Raw genomic sequence first — 20,757 nt, 5'->3', positions numbered from 1 at the left:
AATTAGGTCTTTATGAATTACATCGTATGAGAGATTAAGTCACCTGTAAAATTCAGATTTTTTTGGTGTTCATATTACAAATGCAGCAATAAAAACCACGCAAATACGACTAGAGACTAGAGTGTGTCAATGACAAAGTGCGTGATAGGAAGGGGCTCAAGAGAAGGTAATGTCAGCCACCCGTTACGAGTTCTGATTGGCGGTGATGAGATCGAAATGGTCGACAAGTTCGTGAATTTGCACTCACTGGAGACTGTTTTGTTTTAACAACCGTTTGCGTTTCTGACATCATGATGATGAGTATGAATTAAAATTGAGATTTGTTATCTAATAAATAACAATTTGTTCGAGAGGAAAAACTCAAGAGGAACCCTAAATATGATGATGACTATTACAATGTCAAACACCATTTCATGTAGCTTTACGTACATGAAATGGTGTTTGACGACCAGAAAGGGGAGATGAATGAATTATCCTGTTGTAGGGTAACGCTCATGCTATCTCTGGCCTTAAAACACGAATGCGAGTGCATTTCGGAAGCGTTTTGGGCTACACTGATGAGGAATCAAGTCTTAGTTTTGGTCTTGGTCTTGGTCTTGGTCTTGGTCTTGGTCTTGGTCTTGGTCTTGGTCTTGGTCTCGATCTGTTTTAAATGGATTCTATATTCAACTAATTTTAAGTTTGTTGAAGTCAAGTATATGCTCTTCAATCTAATTTATTTTCAAGTATTTTTCAAACGAAACAGTTAATTTTACCACCAATCAATTTAAATTTTCCTCATTTTTCAGAATGATCAGTGATGGTTGGGGAACGTCCGATGATGGCAGATAAGCAGAGATACTCCACTCAGGAAACCGTACAGGTGAGTGCATAATTTCAGCTATTGTCGTAGAAAAAACCATCCGAACAAAGCGAAAATGGGTCACGAAAAAAGCAGATCAACAACCGCTCAAACAATAATGGAAAAGATGGAATATCAAAAAAAAAATTCTCTACTGAGAAATTCTTTTTCAGCTCGCTATTCGGGGCACGAAATTTGCAATCACTGTCGACAAACCGAAAGGAAACATTTGTCTGCCTTTTCTGTATTCCATCGGAGGAGTTGACAGCATTTTTTTCTCCTGTTTTGCCACCACTCATGTGTAGAATAGTTGGCTAGAAAATTCCCGCTTTGTTTGGTTTTAGTTTCGACTTCGACCGGCAACATGTTTCCCCTTTCGCAATCTAAATATTCATAAGCATAGAAAAGCAGAGGTCGTTCCACCGAGCAGCGGGGTTGATTTTATGGGAAACAAAAGTGAATCCATCAAGGCAGAAATAATGCTGAAAAATAGCAAACAGTTTTTCTCCTAGCACTATTAAAACTGAACATAAATGAAAACGAATCACAGCGGCTTTGGAAGGGCAAAGTATTTCGAATTGTTGGTTCATTGAATTTAAATTAGCTTGATTTGCCATCATAAATCTTTACGATCCTTCGCCGGGTTCGCTGACATTGGTTCATTTTTTTTTGGGTACGCCACTGCGTCGGAATCGATAGGAAATAAATCAATGGCCTACTATTCCATTGGCATCGGTTGACGGTTTGAAGTCAAATAAAATTCGAGCCGGCTGGCTTACTTGGATTGTTTGTCTCTAGTGATTTACTGATGGATTGATTTGATCCACTGACACAAATGCAAACTCAAACAGCCAAACAAACCATAATCTCCGAGCAATAAAGATGAGTAATCGGTTTCGTACTTAATTACGTAATCGACTCTCGACAAATAGTCTTATCATTCTTCCGAAACAACGATTACACTTTCTGAATGACTAACTAATTCATTTCCCCCATTCCCATCCTTAACCCCGCTGGCGACGAATCGTATTTCATTGACTGCCAAAGAGCCAAGTACTTTCACCCCCTTCGAATGTTCAACATCCAGCTCGGAACACCCACCAAACCGCAGCAACATAAACACACGCCGGAAATAGCTCTGTTTGGGCCATCCGTCCCCGAGTTTTGAAAGATGTAAGTTTGCATGTTGGGTCTAATTTATTTACACCGTGGCAAAAGTTCTCCATCCTCCCTTCTGTCGTCCAATCATCGTGAGGAAGCTTCCACAAAAACAGCAACTCCTGCAGCCACAGATGACGACGGCGACGGTGATGGCGATGGTGATGAAGAAGGTGCCAGACAAGAGGAAAACTTTTCTCCCCAGTTGCATAATGACTAAATAATAACTCGCTTTCGCCATCGGTTGTGAGGAAGAAACACATCTTCCGAAGGCTCAGCTTCCGAAACTTAAGCAAGCAAGCGAAAGAACGCATCGCATCCACTTGTTATGTAGCAAAGAACTCGCTGAATAGCAAATGAGATGAAACTGTTTTGCTGCTTGTAGAAACTGCACGCGATGGCAGAATTCGATAGGCACCTCGCACCACCGTACTTGACTCCTTCCCTTTGCTTTACGGGTATAGGCTGTTTACTCAGATAAGGTAATTTCGAAAGTAAGCACGGGAAAAGAACAATTACCGTAAAATATTTCATTCGGTAAATTGTTTGCGGACGGAAAAGTTTCAACATTTGCCCGGATGGAAAGTGTGGCGCGGTTCGTCGAGTTCCAATTCGGCAGAGGATCGTAGAGGACCGAGTGACTCCACAAAGGCATACACGATGGAAGGGGGGAGCGAGGTACTGCGTGAGAAACACAAATCACACAAAATGCTTGGAAACTTGTCGAAAGTAATACCATAAAATGTTGGAATTAATTGGTTTGTTGAAAATTGAATTGTTGAATAGCAACTTGAACTGAAGACTAATGTCAAAAATTTTTCAGTTGTTCAATTTTCTAGTTTTTCTATTTTTTCTAGTCTTTCTAGTTTTTCTAGTTTTTCTAGTTTTTCTAGTTTTTCTAGTTTTTGTAGTTTTTGTAGTTTTTGTAGTTTTTGTAGTTTTTCTAGTTTTTGTAGTTTTTGTAGTTTTTGTAGTTTTTCTAGTTTTTCTAGTTTTTCTAGTTTTTCTAGTTTTTCTAGTTTTTCTAGTTTTTCTAGTTTTTCTAGTTTTTCTAGTTTTTCTAGTTTTTCTAGTTTTTCTAGTTTTTCTAATTTTTCTAGTTTTTTTAGTTTTTCTAGTTTTTCTAGTTTTTCTAGTTTTTCTAGTTTTTCTAGTTTTTCTAGTTTTTCTAGTTTTTCTAGTTTTTCTAGTTTTTCTAGTTTTTCTAGTTTTTCTAGTTTTTCTAGTTTTTCTAGTTTTTCTAGTTTTTCTAGTTTTTCTAGTTTTTCTAGTTTTTCTAGTTCTTCTAGTTTTTCTAGATTTTCTAGTTTTCTAGTTTTCTAGTATATTAGTTTTCTAGTTTTCTAGTATATTAGTTTTCTAGTTTTCTAGTTTTCTAGTTTTCTAGTTTTTCTAGTTTTTCTAGTCTTTCTAGTTTTTCTAGTTTTTCTAGTTTTTCTAGTTTTTCTAGTTTTTCTAGTTTTTCTAGTTTTTCTAGTTTTTCTAGTTTTTCTAGTTTTTCTAGTTTTTCTTGTTTTTTTAGTTTTTCTAGGTTTTTCTGGTTTTTCTAGGTTTTTCTGGTTTTTCTAGTTTTTCTAGTTTTTCTAATTTTTCTAGTTTTTCTAGATTTACTAGTTTTACAAGTTTTTCTAGTTTTTCCAGTTTTTCTAGTTTTTCTAGTTTTTCTAGTTCCTCTAGTTTTTTTAGTTTTTCTAACATAAAAACATAAAAACATAAAAACATAAAAACATAAAAACATAAAAACATAAAAACATAAAAACATAAAAACATAAAAACATAAAAACATAAAAACATAAAAACATAAAAACATAAAAACATAAAAACATAAAAACATAAAAACATAAAAACATAAAAACATAAAAACATAAAAACATAAAAACATTAAAAAACATAAAAAAACATAAAAAACATAAAAAAACATAAAAACATAAAAACATAAAAACATAAAAACATAAAAACATAAAAACATAAAAACATAAAAACATAAAAACATAAAAACATAAAAACATAAAAACATAAAAACAAAAACATAAAAACAAAAACATAAAAACATAAAAACATGAAAACATAAAAACATAAAAACATAAAAACATAAAAACATAAAAACATAAAAACATAAAAACATAAAAACATAAAAACATAAAAACATAAAAACATAAAACATAAAAACATAAAAACATAAAAACATAAAAACATAAAAACGTAAAAACGTAAAAACATAAAAACATAAAAACATAAAAACATAAAAACATAAAAACATAAAAACATAAAAACATAAAAACATAAAAACATAAAAACATAAAAACATAAAAACATAAAAATGTAAAAACATAAAAAGATAAAAACATAAAAACATAAAAACGTAAAAACATAAAAACATAAAAACATAAAAACATAAAAACATAATAACATAAAAACATAAAAAAAGATCAATTGATCAATATAAAAACAAAACAGAAGAGTAAAAAGAAGCAGATATACGAAAAACAGAAAATAAAATAAAAGAAACTCTGAATAACACAAAAGCCGTGAAACAGAGAAAAAAAGGAAAACAGAATTAAAACTTAACACAAAAAAAGAACAACAGAAAAGCAGAAGAATAGAAAAAGAGAAATATATGAAAGCAGAAAAACAGCAAAACCGAAAATAGGAAAACATGAGAATCAGGCAATCATATAAAAACCAAAAAAAAAACAAAATACTCAAAAAAATCGAATAACAGAAAAACAGAACATCAGAAAAATTAAACATCTGAAAAACTTTAAAATTAAAATCAAAAACTGAAAAACTGAAAAATTGGAGAACCTAAAACCTGAAAAAGAAGAAAAACTGCGGAACAGAATATAGTTCTACGGAAAAACAGAAAAACAAAATAACAGGAAATAACAAAAATCAGAAAAACAGAACAACAGAAGAACGGACAAACAGAAACACAGAAAACTGTAAACCTGAAAAATAAAAATGCAACAGAAATTATTTTCATGAAAACAGAAGAGCAAACAAACTTATAAATAAAAAAATATAATAAACGGAATTACAGGAAAGCAGAAAAACAAAAAAGCAGAAATTTATGAGTTTATGAGCAGAAATAACATAAGAACAGAACTAGTTGGTTCTACTGGTACATTTCTTTGGTTATTTGGTTTTTGCATTTAAATTAAAATTCAGATGTTTACCTTGGACGAAAACGAAATACATAATTTTCATGTTTTCTATCCAGATCTTGTCGTTTCAGTGTTTTTAAGCTACCAAGTATTGAACGAAAATCGATTTCAAACATTTCACGTGAAAGAGAAAACACTAGTCCTCATTTTTTTTTGAGATTTGCCTTCGAGAGCAGTTGAATTAGTAGAACAGTTTAATGGAAAGAGAAAGGTTTACCGAGGTCACGCCTGACCTTTCGGAAATTTAAGTCATTTGGCATTTTAAAATCTGTCTTTCGTTGTGTTGAATTAGGCTCAACTAAGTTGATGGTGGCCGTAAAAATAAACTAAATGAAATAGAAAAAAAAGTTCATCCCCTTTAATTTAACCAGCAAGCGATGGTTCAACATGAATGATGCTTTATGAATTTACAGATGAATGGTTGAATCAGGTTGAAATAGCTGCTAACGAGGGAATGCTGCCTCTGTGGAAGGTCAACCATCGTACCTCGTGCAACCACATCTGTATAGCTTTATTCGTTTCATCCATCACTAGATGAAATGTCCTAGAAGAAATCGGACAGCAAATAAATTCGCGGATAGCTAACAGAAATTATATTGAAACTGAATTCAAACAATTTTTATTAAACCAACATTACTTAGTGCAGGGCTTTGTCGATATTTTAAATATCAAGTCATAATTTTTTCACTAGGTCTGAGTAAGCAATTTTTACCATTAGTAAGTGTTTGAAATGTTGTTATATAACAAAAACATTTTTACGTCTCTAAATGAGTAAAAGAAAACATATAAATCGAAAATTGAAGAGAACTTCTGTCCACTCTGCGTCCAGTTCCTCTCGCTCGGCAAGCTGCGGCAATTCAAGCAGTGAACAACGTCTTGTAAAAACTAATAAACCTCAAGCCATCTGTCGACGAATTTTTGCTAAGTTGACTCTGATGATTCAACAGTTGTTACTTACATCTAAATGGGAAAACTTTCGTACTAAGCTATAACCTATTCTCGTCGAAATATGAATAATGCACATTTTTTTTTGTTCTTTAGTCCTTCGTTAAAAGAATCACAGCAGTATCGTTTTATTCTCCGACGTTTACACCCTCAAGAAAAGAAAAAAAAAACAGTGGAATAAAAGTAGGGAAAAAAAACAACTCGACCATGTCACAGCTGCTGTGACAGAGAGAAGGTGGCAAGTCGGATGTCAAACGAAGAAAAAATAAAAACCGTCGGTAAACAAGATTTTGATTAAGAAAACAAATTAATGCTAATAAGGACAATTTACAGGCTCCTGTGATGGAGTGACTCTCGTGTTTTACAGGGTGATTTGCGCTAGAAGAAAAAAAACTGGACAAATAATTCACTACATTGCAGGTGTTGCTTCAATCAATCGTTGCTTCATCCCGCAGTAGAGTTAGTTTTCAATTTGAAAAAAAAAAGTTGTCCATTATTACCTGTTCCGCACAATGTAAACACAGTCCTGTATGGCTGAGTAACTATTCACAAACAAAGAACTTGAGCCATAATAGTATGTGGAGAGGAAAAAAAATCGCTTCCATCCAAGCATGCCGAGAGTGTAGCCATCCCCAGGGGAACCGGTGAATGTGTTTACCCTTTTCCACTCGATGGAACTAAATAAATGGACAGACAGCCGACAACCAGCCAACGAATCGCTCCAATCCCCACTCGACTCCCACAGTATTGGGTCTGCAAGGACCCAACAGGCATTTCCCATTCATCTAATGAACGCCTGCTTCGAGGACCCAACGACGAACATGAGATCTCGCAAAATATTCCACCCTATTCACTTTACCACAGAGCAATGCGCGGTTCTCGGATCGATCTCTGGAGGCGGAGGCGTTGGCAAAACGACGGCGGGTGCACGGGGAAGCGAACACCGTACCAACAGCCTACTGCACTACCTACCTACCGACATGAACCGACAGACGACCGGCCTACTGTGTTGGACTTTTCCGACGGCAAGTGAAAGCTGCTGTAATAAGCAGGGTACTTCATCAACAAAGCGTGAAAAAAGGGATGCACAGCACACATACAATTATTTTATTATCGCCAGCTCTTTACGAGGCACTTGGGCGTGTTGGGAATTGGATACGCTTCTCGGTGGAACGTGGGGGGGAAAGAGAAACCGAAGATTCGAGAACACAAGGATGATATATTGTTATTAATTTTATTAGGCATTTATTTACTCCGTTCGTAGGCTGGTTTTTGTTGGAAAACTTGAAACTTTCCGAACAAGAAACTCTCAGTTTATGAAGAAACTTTCAACCTTTTGTTGTTGTGAACTGGAAAGGAACAAACATCGCATTTTTTGCTCGAAGAAATTCAGAACAGCGGGGAGGCACATTTTAGTTGGCAAATTATTTACCTGGTATATAAATTCAACTACAAGAATCATTTTGTGAAGTTCAACAAACGAACAGTTCATCAAATTTATGATGTTTACTCAAGAGCAATTAAAGAATAGTTTCTGACATTTTAATTCTGATAACCAGCAAGGTATCCAGGAATAAAAAAATCAAAGAACCAAGGAATGAAGGAATCAAGGAATCAACATATTTATATATATATATATATATATATATATATATATATATATATATATATATATATATATATATATATATATATATATATATATATATATATATATATATATATATATATATATATATATATATATATATATATATATATATATATATATATATACTAGCTGAATTACCCGGCGTTGCTCGGAAATGTTTCTTGAAGACAGGGCCGAAAAAAATTCTCGAAGTTGTCCTGCTTAGTGAAATACTCTATTTGTAGTGAAGCATAGCTTAGACGGCAACCCGATTGAACAATACTCCGTTCATGTTCAGATTGCGAATGATCAGTGTCCCATCTCAGATCTCACAATAATCATAATTTTCATGGTATTCTGGACAAATTGGATCAGTTTTATATTTAAAACACCTTTCTCTTTATAAATACCTTCTTAGTAACCTCCGAGTTTCATATTACAGGGTCCGGCACTCGAAGTGTAACCAATTAAAAAGGCCATAAATTCAGTTTGGAAAATTACTTTTACTTAATTCAAAGTACAAAATGTGTAAAAATAATACAAAATTCAGAATCAATTCACTTTTGCTCGATATGACCATCTTTTGCCTTGACTATGGCCTTGAGACGGTCAAAAAACGAATCGCAAGTTGCCGAATGTGACTTGCAGGTATTTTGGCCCACTCGCGGACAATAACTTTTTTCAGCGCCTCGAGACTGGTGTATCTTTTAGTTCGGACTTTGCTCTTCAAAATGGCCCAAAGAGAATAATCCATTGGATTCGCATCTGGTGAATTCGAGAGCCATTGTGTGGACGTGATGAAGTTCGGAACGTTGTTTTTCAGCCATTCTTGGTTCACTCGAGCTTTGTGAGACGGTGCCGAGTCCTGCTGAAACGTCCATGGTCTGCCACCGAAATGTTTGTCTGCCCACGGCTTCAAAGCAACCTCCAGAATACTTTCCCGATAATATGTCGCATTTACCTTGACGCCAGGCTCGATGAAAACGATTGGAGAGCGCCCATCTGCGGTTACAGCGGCCCAAACCATTATCTGTTGCGGGTGCTGCCTCCTGGTGGCCAATCGATGACTCAAATTCTCGTATGAACGGTCGGTCAAGTAAACCCTATCGTTTTGAGAGTTTACGAATTGCTCAATTGGAAAAATTTTCTCGTCAGAAAATACAATGTTCGGAAATTGACCGCTTTCGGCCAAACGAAGCAACTCCTTCGCTCTCTCAAGTCAAGATTTTTTTTTCGCGTTCACTTTTGGCAAAATACTTTCTTGCGCTTGTAAACAATACAACTCCGAACTGTCATTTAGCAAATTTCTAGAGAGCTGATGCCCGTGCGTCAGCTGCGCGAGCAGTCTGAAGTTGGTTACACTTCGAGTGCCGGACCCTGTATATGTGCTTGTAACGTACTTCCTCGTCACATTCGATCTACAAAACCTTTGGCTTCCATGGCTATGAACAACCTTTGGCTTCCATGGCTACTTCCTCCTTTATAAAAATTGTTATGACATCATCAATTGCTCAAAATTTTCCATCTGATAATGATTATTTTATAACAAAAGGCTGTTTAACATCATAACTACATTCGTACTATAGAATAACATTTTTATATAATTTATTTTACCACGGCTTTAACCATTTTAGTCGTTCACCGGGGAGGAAAACCTATGAAATAACGATTCAGTTAATACAAATGTTGTTGTAATCTTATTTCAATCACCTTGAGTCGACAGTTTTCTCAATTTACATAATAAAATGCACATTGATTGTATGATTTCGTCAATTCAGATCAATGTTGAGAATACTTATTCCCCATCTCTCTTGTGAATATTTTTGCGAACCTCACTTAGTTGCTAGAAATATACTGTACTCGTAAAGAAGTACCAATTTTTCGTAAAACCCGATCAATTTTCCCTTTCACTTTCCATGTTCGAGGCACTTACTATACTCTCTCACCCTCAAAATAACCTTATAATCTATTTTGATTTATCTTCTTTTTTGTCAGTGAATTTACTACAGATCTCCTGCATTATTACCCTGAGTAGTGTAGGAAGTATCTGTGCTTTTAAAAAAATATCGAATCAAACTTGGTGGCGATTCGTTAAGTTGTTTCGTAGTTATGCTGAGACTTAAATACACTCGCGTTCATAGACATATAAAGATTATTTTCCCTTAGTTCTTGGAATTCCCCGGCAAAATGGAACCAGATCTTTTGAAATTATTTGAAGAAAATTGCAATCGAATTAACAACAGCAATACTATCTACTACGATCTTGAAATTCTTGCCACTCTCTTGTTTAAAAAAAAATGAAAGATGAAAATTTATTTTAAAAAATCTAGTCTTAATGCCGATTCTCTTCAAATTATATATATTTCGTCATTGACCCTCTTCCCACACTTGCTACACACTTTCCCTCCTGAAAGTGTCCTAATGATCATCTCTGAAGAGCAAGAAGGATCTGTGCCAAATTTGATAGCAATCCGTTCAATATTTCCGGAGTTCTGCCGTTACATCCCCATTTTTAAAGGCACTTGCTACATCCACCCCCATCTATATCATATCTAAGGTATGCAAAATGTTTGCATGATCTTCAAAAATTATCGATACTTGTCAAATTTTATGAATATTTTCATAGCCTGTTAATGATACGCTTCCTCCCCTCTAAAAATACCTTTATGACTATTTCTGAAGAGAAAGAAATAACTGTGCCAAATTTTATAGCAATTCATGCAATAGTTCCAGAGTACTTACTTCACCCTCTCCCCAAAGAATATCCTTATAATCATATCTAAGTTGTGCAAAAAGTGTCTAAGGTCTTCAAAAAGTACCGATTCTCGTCAAATAAGATAAAGTTTCTTATGACCACCTTTGTTGAGGACACTTGCTACGATCCCTCTCCCCATGGAAATATTCTTATAACCATCGCTGAAGAGCAAGAAGCACATATGTCAAGTTTGATAAGAATCCGTTAAGTAGTTTCGAAGTTATGTCAATACAAACTTACACCCCCCTTGTTAAAGGCACTTGCTACATGCATCCCCTATTAAATTATATCTACGGTATGCAAAACGTTTCCAAGATCTTAAAAAAAATCCATTGTCGTCAAGTTATAAGTACTTTTTCATGACCCCTCCTTGTTAATGACTTGCTACGCTCCCTCCCCCCATAAAAATACGCCTATGACCATCTCTGAACAGCAAAAATACATGTGCCAAGTTTGATAGCAATCCGTTCAGTAATTCCAGAGTTATGCCATTACAAACATTACTCCCCCCTTTTTGAAGTCACTTGCTACATCCAACCTCCCTATAATTATATTTAATATATGCAAAATGTTTCTACGGTCTTAAAAAAGTATCGATTCTCGTCAAATTAGACACATTTTTTCATGAGCTCCCTCTGTTAAGAACACTTACTACGCTCCCTCCCCTATTAAAATACCCTTATGAAATTTTCAAAAGAGCAAGAAATATCTGTGCCAAGTTTGGTGGCAATCCGTTCAGTAGTTTTGGAATTATGCCGTTTTCAAACATTACACCCCCCTATTTGAAGGCACTTGCTACATCCACCCCCCATATAGTCATATCTAAGGTATGCAAAATGGTTCTACGGTCTTCGATTCTTGTCAAGTTATATGAATTTTTCCACGACCCCCCCTTGTTTATGACACTTGCCACGCTTCCTCCCATATAAATATACTCTCTAAACCATCTCTGAAATACAAGAAGTACCTGTGCCAAGTTTGGTGACAATCCGTTCAGTAGTTGCAAAGTTATCGCGTTACAAACATACAAACTTACATTTATTTATATATATATATATATATATATATATATATATATATATATATATATATATATATATATATATATATATATATATATATATATATATATATATATATATATATATATATATATATATATACTTTTTTTTCTTTTTGACGACTAAGTCAATATTTCTTTTTATGTGATATTCACCTAACCAGAGACCATTTTTGTAGAAACAGAAAATGAAAATTATAGAATGATAGAAGAAAGAAAAAAGAAATATTGACTTAGTCGTCAAAAAGAAAAAAAAAAGTAAAAAGTTAATATGATGGGTTTCCATCAGGTAGCGGTGAGTGGAGCGCTGCTGAACGCCGCTTACAACCTGGACTAAACAGCCAACACGCTGTGACTCTGGGCACATAAGCAATAGTTCGAACAAACCTTCCATTCCGATGTTCAACTAGCCGTATAGAGATAAAGAAAAAACATCCATGCAGTGAAGAACTCATTGTGTGTGATAAGGCCGTCGCAAGTAAAAAAGTGACAACTTCTAGTAACTTTTCTTTTTGCCGGTTCGGATAGTAAATGGTAAAAGACTTTTATCACTACTTTCCGACATACCAGAGACTTTGGCGATTCGCATTGTTCAGATGCCTAAGCCCGACTCCTCTGGTAGAAGGTAAAAGTTAAGTTACTAAAAGATTTCTGCTTGCCTAAATGACCCTCTGTCACGTCTCTCATTTTCCGTTCTATATATTCACACCCTTGCTCTCTCTTGAGTACTATCATTCTATAATTTTCATTTTCTGTTTCTACAAAAATGGTCTCTGGTTAGGTGAATATCGCATAAAAAAAAATATATAAGTTATGTTCAAAGGTCTCGTAGGACTTCACACACCGCCACCAACAACAACAACAACAACAACAACAACAACAACAGCAAGTCTAACTCCAGTCGCACCAGTAGTCATTCCCAGGCCCAGACAGTAGCGTCAGCATTTTAGTATCCGGTACTTGCAACGTGTACCAGCCCCGTCACGTGGAGACCCGGCGAGAACGCGTAGCTTCAGTCAGCAATTTCAATACTGCAACAGTAGGAGTAGCCAGGACTCGAAAGATCACAAAATAAAATCGAGGCATTCTTGTTTAACAGCCAGTACAGTGCAGTCGCGTTTTTTAAAAACTTAGATCCGATAATCCGACCTTTAACTGGCGCAGTCGGTAGGATCGGTTTAAGTGCAGTGAAGTGAAAAGTGCGAATTCCCGGCATAAGCCATCTGCGACGGCTCATCGTGGATTAGAGGAAGCGCCTAGAACTGTCACCGCCAAAAACCGAGGGAACATCGGTTGGATTATAGAAATTAAGGTAAGAAATTTTAATCATTATTTTAACCCATAAACCGAAAGATAAAAATTCAACTGAAACAAAAAGAATTTTATCCTTCTACACAAACAATAAGCCATACTAATTAAGAGACCCGAGCCCCGACCCACGGTAAGCGGAGGTCTATATATCACAAGTGAATTACACTAACATAAAAATCTTATCCAATAAATACATTATCTAACCTTAGTGAAGTGAAAATTAAGTGAAGTGAAAAATAAAATGGATCAATACGAACAGCAACTCGCGCACATGCGAGCCGAAATTGAAAATAGGGATGAAATCATCCATCAACTCAGAGTAGAAGCGCAAGGTGCCGCCGAGGCCGTGCACAGCATGCCGGTGTCGGAACGGCCGAAACTATTCTCAAGGCGCTGCAAACGCCGCAAATCATACGAGAACTGCCACCATTTACCGGCGATCCAATTAAACTACATTCTTTCATCCGATCAATCGACAATTTAACGCCTTTGATCGATTCAGTGCGCGGAACCACCATGCACACTATTTGGTTGCAAGCTATCCGCGCCAAAATTACAGGTGATGCCGACAATGTATTGGAGTTGTACGGCACCGATTTAAATTGGAACGATATTAAATCGAACCTAATCACACATTATAGCGATCGTAGGGACGAAGTCTCTCTTACCAGAGACCTCGTTGCGATGCGACAAACAGGAACCGTAGAAGAATTCTATAGTAAGTTGTCACATATGGTTTCACTTTTGATGAACCTATTGAACTTAAACGAAACAAATTTACAAGTAAAATCTGCAAAAAACCAATTTTACCAGCAGATGGGACTGAAAGTTTTCCTATCTGGGCTAAAAGATCCTTTGGGACCCATAATCCGTGCCCAAGCCCCGGAAACCATGAAGGAAGCATTACGCCTATGCCTCGAAGAGGGAATCTATCAGTACGCTAGAACCTTCTCCAGGCCACAACCTCCACCTATCCCACCAAAGCCAAGCATGCAAAATATTTACCCGAGGCATAATCCGAACTCGTTCGTAAATGCACCTCCAAGACATTATCCGCCAAAACCTTTCCCCCAGAGACCAAACCCGAACCAATCTCACACCCATAGACCGAATCCGAATCAATTCTTTTCATATAGATCGAATCCGAATCCGTTCTACTCGCAGCGACCAAATGTACCGTTTAAACCTACTCCGCCGAATCCATTCCACCCACCAAGAGCCAATCAATTCCAACCACGATATCCGAGCTATCCTAACCAGCAACAAGTACCAACTCCTATGGAAGTCGATTCTTCCATCAAAAGTAAGGCCGTCAATTACATCAACAGAAATCATCGTCCTAATTATCATGAAGATGACGCCAATAATAATGAACAGACGGTCTACGAGTTCTCTCCGGACGTTCCACCGCAATACTGGACACCGGAATTCTGCCCCCAGTATGCACAGTATCCTGCATGCGATCTAAATTCCTACCAATACAATCCATACCCCGAATCGCCCGCTCAAACCCAAGAAATAAATACAGATCCATCCATAGAACACATCGTTAACACTAACCCCGATCCCGAAATGGTCGAGGAATTAAATTTTCAGCTTGTAACCGACCTCACCGCAATAACATAAATAACTTCATACCGTACATTTTGGTCAAAACATCAAAAGGCCCACTGAAATTCCTGATCGACACTGGCGCGAATAGAAATTATATTAGTCCGAGACATGTTAACTTGGACAAATGTCGCTCTACCGCGCCTAGAACTGTCCGGAACCTCAACGGAACACACACCATAGACCGCTTCACTGAATTCAACCCTTTCATCAATATACCTGGTACAAAAAACCTGAAATTCTTCATCTTCGAGTTCCACCCTTTCTTTGATGGCCTGATTGGCTATGAATCTCTGCAACAGACCAAAGCAACCATTATCACTTCATCAAACGAATTGAAATTCCCCGGAGGAAATATCCAAATGCTACGAAAATACCCCGACAGCTTCTCAATCAAACTAAACGCACACGAGGAAATGGTAGCGGAACTCCCTACTCTCGTAGATAACGGAGATTTTATCGTAGAAAATCCACTCCCACTAACGAATGACGTTGTCGTGCTGCCCGGCTTATACGAAGCAAACGCAAATAAGTCATTCGTAGTGATAAAAAACCTCAGTAATACCGAGGTGCGGACCAGTCCCAATCGCGTGATCTTTGCAGAAATAAATAATTTTGAAACAGTTCAACCTCACGTACCTTCCAAGGACGAATCAACTCTCGATCCAAAGCTACGGGACCAACTCAGAATCGATCACCTGAACTACGAGGAAAAACAAAAACTCCTGTTAAGCATAACGAAATACCAAAATGTGTTCTATCTCGAAGGCAACGATCTAACGTTCACAAACGCGGTCAAGCATCGAATAGAAACAACCGACAAAATCCCAGTCCACGCAAAAAGCTACAGGTACCCTTACTGCCACAAGCAAGAGGTACAAAAGCAAATCTCGAAGATGCTCGAGCAAGGAATTATCCGCCCGAGTACCTCACCATGGTGCTCGCCGATCTGGATAGTCTCAAAAAAGCCCGACGCCTCTGGAGAACCAAAATGGCGATTGGTAGTAGACTACCGAAAACTCAATGAAAAAACTCCAGCTGACAAATACCCGTTACCTAATATAACCGAAATATTAGATAAACTCGGTAGATGCCAATATTTTACAACATTGGACCTCGCTTCTGGCTTCCACCAAATCGAGGTTCACCCAAAAGACGTCCCAAAAACGGCATTTTCCGTCGAACATGGGCTATACGAATACCTTCGTATGCCATTCGGCCTCAAAAATGCCCCCGCCACTTTCCAGCGCGTAATGGATAACGTGCTAAGAGATTTGATCGGCAAATGTTGTCTAGTATACATGGACGACATAATTGTCTTTTCAACATCTCTGCAAGAGCATATCGAAAATCTTAACAGGATTTTCGGAGCTCTCGCGAAAGTAAACCTTAAAATCCAACTAAACAAAAGCGAATTCTTAAAGAAAGAAGTCGCCTTTCTTGGCCATATCGTACCAAATGACGGCGTCATGCCAGACAAAATTACAGCCATACAAAACTGGCCGGTACCTAGAAACCAAAAAGAACTAAAAAGCTTCCTCGGAATTCTAGGGTACTACAGACGTTTTGTACGCGACTTCGCGAAAATAACCAAGCCACTGACGTCACAGCTACGTAAGGGCGAGGCAGTAGAGCACACCCCCTTATTCTTGAAAACATTCGAAACATGCAAAAATCTTCTCACCTATAGCGACATCTTACAGTACCCAGATTTTGAGAAATCATTTGTTTTAACCACCGACGCAAGTAACTTTGCCCTAGGAGCCGTGCTCTCCCAAGGACCCATAGGTAAAGATAAACCTGTCGCTTTTGCATCCAGGACCCTGACAAAATCAGAAGAGGGGTACTCCGCGATAGAAAAAGAGTTGCTGGCGATCGTGTGGGCAACCCAATACTTCCGACCATATTTGTTTGGTAGAAAGTTTACATTGTTCACAGATCACCAACCTTTGACGTACGCATTAAATTTAAAAACACCCAATTCAAAGCTCGTTAAATGGCGCCTGCAGCTGACCGAATACGATTTCGATATTAAACATCGCCCCGGCAAGCAGAACGTTGTCGCTGACGCGTTGTCAAGAATCGAAATCAACATAAATGAAGACAGTTCGGATGGCGATACCGTTCACTCGGCAGATACCGATGACTCGGAGGTTATCCCGTGTACGGAGCTACCGCTAAATGTCTTCCATAACCAGATCATACTAAAAATAGATGACCAAGATTACGAAGAGTTCGAAGAAGTCTTTCCCAGAATGTACAGGAGAACATTAACTAAACCCTCATTCGGAGTCCCAGCTTTAATTCGTATCTTCCGCGAATACATGAATCCCGGAAAGGTTAACTGTATTCACTGCCCCGAACGTCTCATTCCATCTCTGCAAATAGTCTACAAAAACTATTTCAGCAGGTGTAAAACATTCAAGGTGAAAATCACCCAAAAAATCCTAATTGATTTGAAAACCGACGAAGAGCAAGACCGCCTCATAGAAGAAACCCACGAAGTCTCTCATAGAGGCATCCAAGAAAACAAATTAGAGATAGCGAGAAGATTTTTCTTTCCCAGAATGAAACCCAAAATAAGAAAATTCCTTATAATGTGCGAGATATGCAATAAACGTAAATACGAACGGAAACCATACAAAGTAAAGTTCGGCGAATCACCAATCCCTAAACAACCCCTTGACATAATCCACATGGATATTTTCATAGCACAACCGAATTCGTTCTTATCAGTAGTCGATAAACTGTCTAGATTCGCGGCACTAATCTCGATTAAATCCAGATCTATTCCCGACGTCCGCAAAGCCATTCTAAAATACTTTAGCACATACGGAAAACCAAAACTCATCGTTTCGGACAACGAGCCTGCCTTTAAATCCATAGAAATTAGAGGTATATTATCTGACCTCAATATTCAACAATACTTTACACCTTCCAATCACAGCCAAACAAACGGAATCGTCGAGAGATTCCACTCGACGTTGAGCGAAATTTTCAGATCAAATAGACATAAATTTGATACACTAAACAACAAAGAAATATTCCTGATATCCTGCACATTATACAACAATACCATACACACAGCGACAAATTTAAAACCGCGAGAAGTGTTTTACGGTATTAAGGACGGACAAGAAAGACCGTTAGACGCCAATGCCATCAAAGAACTAAGAGACAAGCTATACGACGAGACGACACTCAAACTGGCCAAAAATCAAAAACAACAGAACGAATATCACAACGCCAAGAGGGAAGAACCACCAATCCTAGAAGCCAACGAACAAGTTTTCAATCGGATCCAAGGGATCAAAACGAAACAAAAAGATCAGTTCGAACCCGTACGAGTCTCTCTTGACAAGAATCAGACTTACAAAGACGACCGAGAACACAAACTACACAAAACCAAACTCCGTAGAATCCGAAAATAATATCATTCCACTAATTCGTTTATCCTTTATTCCTCAGGTACTCGAGCCCCAACTCTACAACCGCAGAAACCTCACGAACATAGTAAATAAATTTCTAATACACTTTATAATTACAGATGAAGCTCCACACCGTACTAGTAATCACCTTATATCTCTCTCATAATCCAAGCCATGCCCAACACCCAACACCTAATGACAGCCAAGAATGAAATCGACACGAGAAGAAATTTCTCCTTAGTAAGGCAAATACTAAATGTAAATCTCAATATTGATCTTTTATCAAACCACCTACAAGAAATATTCGAAGCCATTCAGCTGGCCAAACTGAAAGTTATATCCAAGCATATCTTATCAACCAATGAACTAGATTTTGTCATTAAGAGATTCGAGGAACAAGGCATAGCGATAACTAGTACAGACGAAATATACAATTTCCTAGAATTAAAAGCATTTCACAATCAATCACTGTTAACTTTTATTGTCTCAATACCGCAAACTGAAAATTCTATTTATAACCACCTATTACTAGAACCATTACCAGTAGGACAGAAAATACTGAAGCTACCTGCGTCAACCGCCCTGCAGAGCATCTCAGCCACCTACTTCGTTATATCCGACTGTCAGCGAGTGCAAAACAATTACCTGTGTACCCCCGACAACCTGGTAAACTTCACCGGAGATCCTTGCTTTTCCAAGTTGCTTCAAGGATCGTCCGGAAACTGCACCTTCTTAGAATGCACAAATCCCACCGGAATAATCAAACTCACCAACAACCATCTTCTACTTAAACAAGTTAAATCGTTGGAAGTGAAGTCATCCTGCGACTTAAGTAATAGGAACCTCTCCGGTACCTTTTTAATAGAGTTTCATAATTGCTCAATAAGCCTGAACGATACGCAGTATAATAACATCGAGCTGGTCAGGACCGAACCGATGACCATCTTGCCCCTCGATGGCCTCGTCATATACGAAAAACATTCCGAATCAACCTTGAACCTAACAGACATCCACCTAACCAACAGAAAAATAATCGAGGAGATCAACTACACGAGCAACCTAAAGACAGGTGTATCAATCACCATGTCTACTACAAGCATTGTTGTTGCAATAGCTATCGCTTTGATCCTTATTCTACGGAAAAGGTCACGTAGCGTGCAACAAACTATCAATATTCAATCAGATACAGTAACAAAGCCCAACATCCCGGCAAAAGGCAATAAACCAGAGCAAATCTTGAATCGGGACGATTCAATTCCTAAGGAAGGGCGAGTTATGTTCAAAGGTCTCGTAGGACTTCACACACCGCCACCAACAACAACAACAACAACAACAACAACAACAACAACAGCAAGTCTAACTCCAGTCGCACCAGTAGTCATTCCCAGGCCCAGACAGTAGCGTCAGCATTTTAGTATCCGGTACTTGCAACGTGTACCAGCCCCGTCACGTGGAGACCCGGCGAGAACGCGTAGCTTCAGTCAGCAATTTCAATACTGCAACAGTAGGAGTAGCCAGGACTCGAAAGATCACAAAATAAAATCGAGGCATTCTTGTTTAACAGCCAGTACAGTGCAGTCGCGTTTTTTAAAAACTTAGATCCGATAATCCGACCTTTAACTTATATATATAGAGATATTATTTGGTTTTCTGTTGTTATTTTGTTTTTCTGTTCCTACTTTTTTTTGTTTATTCTGATATTCTGTCTTTCTGTTTGGCTGTTTCTAAATGGGTTTTTCATTTATATATTGGCTTTAATTTAGTTTTTCCGAATTTATGTTTCTGTGTTTAAATTTTTTCTGTTTCATGTTTTTTTATTATCTGTTGTTCTTTTTCCGGTTTTACTACTCTTCTGTTTCTCTTTTTTTTAAATATTTCTGTTTACCTGTTTATTTTTTGTTTTTACTGCTTTTCTGTTTTTACTTTTTTAATTTTTCAGTTTTTTTATTTGTCATTTTTTTGTTTTGTTTTCTGCTCTTCTGTTATTCAATTTTTCTAATTTTCTGCTTTTCTGTTTTTGGTTCTACTGTTCTTCAATTTACCTGTTCTGATGATTGTTCATTTTAAAAAAATCAAAATTGTCTAATTATTTTATGTCATGGTTTAGTTATTTTGTGACATTCTAAATCTTTCTGACTTTCACGATTTATGATATTCTAACTAGCAGATGTTTAATATGTTTTTCTCTCTGATTTTTTGGTTGATTTTTGGATATGGATTTTAAATTTTCGAATATCTGATTGCTTCTGGTATTAGTGCTCTGGTTTCTGGTTTCAATATTTCATTTTAGGTATCCTGTTGTTTATTGTTTTTGATTTCTCGTGCGGATTTCTAGGTTCGAGGATGTGGAATTTCAGTTCTGTGCTCTGGTCGTATGTTCGAGCCCCGACCTGGAAGGATTCTTAGTGTCAGTAGAATCGTAGCACCAGGCATGCAAAAGTTCTGTATGCTATTAATCGGCTTAGAAGTTTGTTGAAAAAGAAGGTCAAATTCCACTAGAATGATTGTTATATTAAGGCTTTGTTTAGCTCACTTAGGTCTCTGTACTTTGGACCGTTGCTCTATGCTCTTTTCTTTCGTTTATTTTCTGTGCTATGGGCTTTGGTCTCTGGTTTCCGATTCCCTATGTGTTGGTTAATCAATGAAGCTTTTTTGAGTTACCTGGTCGAAATTTCTCACATAGAAAGGTATTTTTTTTTTCATTCAGCTTAACGAACAAAAACACTAGCTCAAACACTTGTTGAAGCTAAAATTTAAAGCTAAAGCGATTGAAAGTTCCGGGCTATCAAAGTTACAAATCCATAACATTTCCTCTAAATAAAATCGAATGCAGAAACACAAAGCGTCATCGAAT

At 37.1% G+C, this 20,757-nt stretch overlaps 2 protein-coding genes across 2 annotated transcripts; both read left to right on the top strand.

Moving 5' to 3' along the window:
• The first annotated feature begins 799 nt into the window (after positions 1-799).
• On the top strand, positions 800-7,092 carry LOC131429351 (uncharacterized). The gene is made up of 5 exons (XM_058593425.1): positions 800-862; positions 2,984-3,313; positions 3,379-3,502; positions 3,550-3,671; positions 6,973-7,092. Exons 1-5 carry the CDS (start codon positions 800-802, stop codon positions 7,090-7,092), a joined length of 759 nt encoding a protein of 252 aa, XP_058449408.1.
• A 5,052-nt stretch (positions 7,093-12,144) lies between these two features.
• Positions 12,145-19,475, top strand: LOC131431707 (uncharacterized). Its single transcript, XM_058597570.1, has 2 exons — positions 12,145-12,865; positions 18,023-19,475. Exon 2 carries the CDS (start codon positions 18,078-18,080, stop codon positions 19,302-19,304), a length of 1,227 nt encoding a protein of 408 aa, XP_058453553.1. The 5' UTR covers positions 12,145-12,865; positions 18,023-18,077; the 3' UTR covers positions 19,305-19,475.
• Positions 19,476-20,757: the final 1,282 nt, after the last annotated feature.

Source organism: Malaya genurostris, chromosome 2 (assembly GCF_030247185.1).
Source record: "Malaya genurostris strain Urasoe2022 chromosome 2, Malgen_1.1, whole genome shotgun sequence".
NCBI lineage: Eukaryota > Metazoa > Arthropoda > Insecta > Diptera > Culicidae > Malaya > Malaya genurostris.
The sequence above is the reverse complement of the archived record's forward strand: the minus strand, read 5'-3'. Positions and strand labels throughout refer to the sequence as shown.

Bases quoted from the DNA above. Each gene is read 5' to 3' on its own strand.
- LOC131429351 (XM_058593425.1), top strand. From the start codon at position 800: ATGGTTGGGGAACGTCCGATGATGGCAGATAAGCAGAGATACTCCACT. The intron at 863-2,983 runs GTGAGTGCATAA...AGTTTTTCTAGT, and splicing joins CCACTCAGGAAACCGTACAG to TTTTCTAGTTTTTCTAGTTT. The intron at 3,503-3,549 runs GTTTTTCTTGTT...TGGTTTTTCTAG, and splicing joins TAGTTTTTCTAGTTTTTCTA to GTTTTTCTGGTTTTTCTAGT.
- LOC131431707 (XM_058597570.1), top strand. From the start codon at position 18,078: ATGCCCAACACCCAACACCTAATGACAGCCAAGAATGAAATCGACACG.